At 50.0% G+C, this 2748-nt stretch overlaps 2 protein-coding genes across 2 annotated transcripts in view; one reads left to right on the forward strand and one right to left on the reverse strand.

The window, feature by feature from the left end:
* Positions 1–445: 445 nt before the first annotated feature.
* On the reverse strand, positions 446–1062 carry HHLA3 (HERV-H LTR-associating 3). Its single transcript, XM_008589750.1, is given in 4 exon segments — positions 446–467; positions 469–584; positions 586–639; positions 976–1062. Coding segments are annotated over 4 exon segments (279 nt in total).
* The window catches only part of ANKRD13C (ankyrin repeat domain 13C), a gene marked incomplete at its 3' end in the record, with an annotated part of 24346 nt that continues 22632 nt past the window's right edge, over positions 1035–2748 (forward strand). The window contains exon 1 of the mRNA XM_008589751.1: positions 1035–1617. Within this exon, the coding sequence (XP_008587973.1) occupies positions 1173–1617 (445 nt within the window). The remainder of the gene's footprint in view (positions 1618–2748) is intronic.

Here is a 2748-nt window from a genome sequence, read left to right on the forward strand (position 1 = left end):
CCCCCCCCCCCCCCCGCAGTGCCCACGGCTTTAGTTATTTGTCAAAGCTTTATGGTCGTAAAATTTACATTCTTTAGAATCTGACACTGGGCTGAGATTGGCTATGAACTAGCCAGTGATATTCTAGACACGAAAGTAATTGCCATCCGTGAGCATCCCCCCACCCCCTGGCCCCGACTTTTAACTCTGCTTGAAATTCTTTCATCTAACGAATATTTGAGTGACCTCCCCTCTCCTGGTCTGCCGAACAGCTCATAGTTTTCCGAGGGCAGCCCTTAAACTCTGCTTCTATGATGACTTTTCTGCCACCCCAACAGTAAGATTTGCCCCTCTCTTTTCGGTGCAGCCCAACTCCCCGCATCCGCTTCATTTACCGCGCACTTATTGTACACGATTGTTTGACTCTTCCCTTCTCTACACTGCTCCTTGAGTCAGGAGTGGCGCTTTAAAAATCTGCTAGCTTAGTGTATGGCACGAAGTAGATGCTTAGTAAATGTTTATTGAACGAGTGTTCTGTGCATCTCCGTGACATCACATCCTGCGTGCAGTGGCGTTATTCTGCACTGCTCTGCGGGGGGATCGGCGGTCGGAAAGTTGAAGTCATTGTTTACAATGTGCACCAAATATCTCCAACGCAGGCTACGGTGTCTGACCGCCCACGAGAAGCGCGGCCAGAAGGAGTGAAGGGGTCTCGGACCGCTAGCTCGGGGACTCCCTCTTGGCGCAGAAACAAGCTTCCCGGGAGGCGCGAGTGCCGAGTGACTATCCGGGAATAGAGGTGCGGAAGAGGGAGCCCGGCAGCTCACTTATCGCGGTGTTTCCTCCCTCTTCACTCTCGGGGGAGCTCTCGCGAGAGAAGCAAGGAAAAGATGGCCGTGCCCTGTTTTTCGGTGTGAAGCGGTGGCTGGGGCTGCGGCGGCGGGGACTGGGATCTTGGTGTCGCGGGCATTTGAGCTCTAGGTCCCCCCAGCGCGCCTGTGTCACCCCGTGCCTAGGCGAGAGCCTGCTTTTCTTCCCGGGAGATGCGTTTGTCCCGGGCTCGGGGAAGCTCTGGGAGTTCATGCTGCGCTGGAGGCTCCTGGCCACCGCTCTAATCGCCTTGTGCCGCGCAGCGCCAGCTCCGTCGCCGGCGGTGAGCCTCCCGGATCCCCCTCTTGCCCCTGGCGGCGGCGATGACTGGGGAGAAGATCCGCTCACTGCGGAGGGACCACAAGCCCAGCAAAGAAGAGGGGGACCTGCTGGAGCCCGGGGATGAGGAAGCGGCGGCTGCCCTCGGCGGCCCCTTTACCGGCGGCAGGATTGGCTCAGGCGGTAGCGGCAAGGGCGGCAAATCCTGTCATAAGATCTTCAGTAACCATCACCACCGGCTGCAGCTGAAGGCAGCTTCGGCCTCCTCCAACCCCCCCGGCGTGCCGGCCCTGCTGCTGCACAATTCCTCCGTGACTTCCACCTCCCAGTCCCCGGCTCTCCTAGCGGGCGCCAACCCCCTTGCTGTCGTCGCAGATGGAGGCAGTTGCCCCGCACACTACCCGGTTCACGAATGCGTCTTCAAGGGGGATGTGAGGAGACTCTCTTCTCTCATCCGCACACACAATATCGGGCAGAAAGATAATCATGGTGAGGAGTGCTCGCCCCTCTCCTTCCCCGAGCCTAGGGTGTGTCTCCCCAGGCCTCTGGAATCCTAGGCTCCCCTTCTTTCCTGTCATCTGGGCCAAATTCCCGTAAATCAGGACCGATTCAGTAAAAGCATGCCAATGGTCAAGGGGTTGGTTCCTGTGGGTGCAAAGGAATGTTTCCTCTTTGCCCACTTCAAAGTTTCCTGTGAGAAGCTGTTTTGTTTATCTTTGAGACAGGCATTGAATATGCTGATTCTTGACGGTCAGAAATTTTAGGTTGCCTCTCATCCAACCTGGCTTTCTTTTGTTTATGGAGCTATTTTTCTTTTCTTTCTCTCCTTCCAACCTTGGATCTTTAATTCTGAACATATGAATTGCCTGTCTGCCGTCATTACTTAGGTACAGACTGCACACACAACAGAAACTGATTGCGAGATTTCTACCTGCCACCAGGTTGTTTCTTTTTTGTCTACTTTTAGGAAACTTAGAATGCATTGATTTCTGGAAGCCACACAGTAGGAATGTGTTGGTGTTCGATACCTAGAATAATTAAAGTGGCTTTTCAGTAGCTATTTTTTTATTCTTTTGTTTTACGAAGAGAATTGCTAACAGTTGTGTCTCTTGATGATTGACTAAAAATAGTACTATGATTTTTTTATAGCCTATATTAGAACGTATAGTATATTTGTTATTGAAGGATTATATTTCTATTCTTTCCCTTATCTTAACTTGTCAGCTGAATTTTTTGTTTCTTTAATTGTAAAAAATAATGTGACTCAGTTGACTATTAAGCAACAGTATATTTTTACATGAAAACTAATGTAAACAGTGACATTTTGAACATTTGATAAATAGGCCATTTTAAACTGGATAGGTGGCAAATATTAATAGATCTCCTTTTAACTTACGACAATTATTATGTACATTCAATTAGAACACACTCATCTTTGTGCTCACAATAATATAGCACATTAATGAAATACTTGCCTGTGGAATGAACTCCTTTAATTCCGTTGGATTCTAGGCTTCTTATATAAAATTAGGACAAAAATTGAGATTAAAAAAGTGAGTAAGGGGGCCGGCCTGGTGGCGCACTGGATAGTGCGCCGCTTGGGAAGTGCGGCGGCGCTCC

The sequence above is a fragment of the Galeopterus variegatus genome, unplaced genomic scaffold (assembly GCF_000696425.1).
Source record: "Galeopterus variegatus unplaced genomic scaffold, G_variegatus-3.0.2 Scaffold5636, whole genome shotgun sequence".
Classification (NCBI taxonomy): Eukaryota; Metazoa; Chordata; class Mammalia; order Dermoptera; family Cynocephalidae; genus Galeopterus; species Galeopterus variegatus.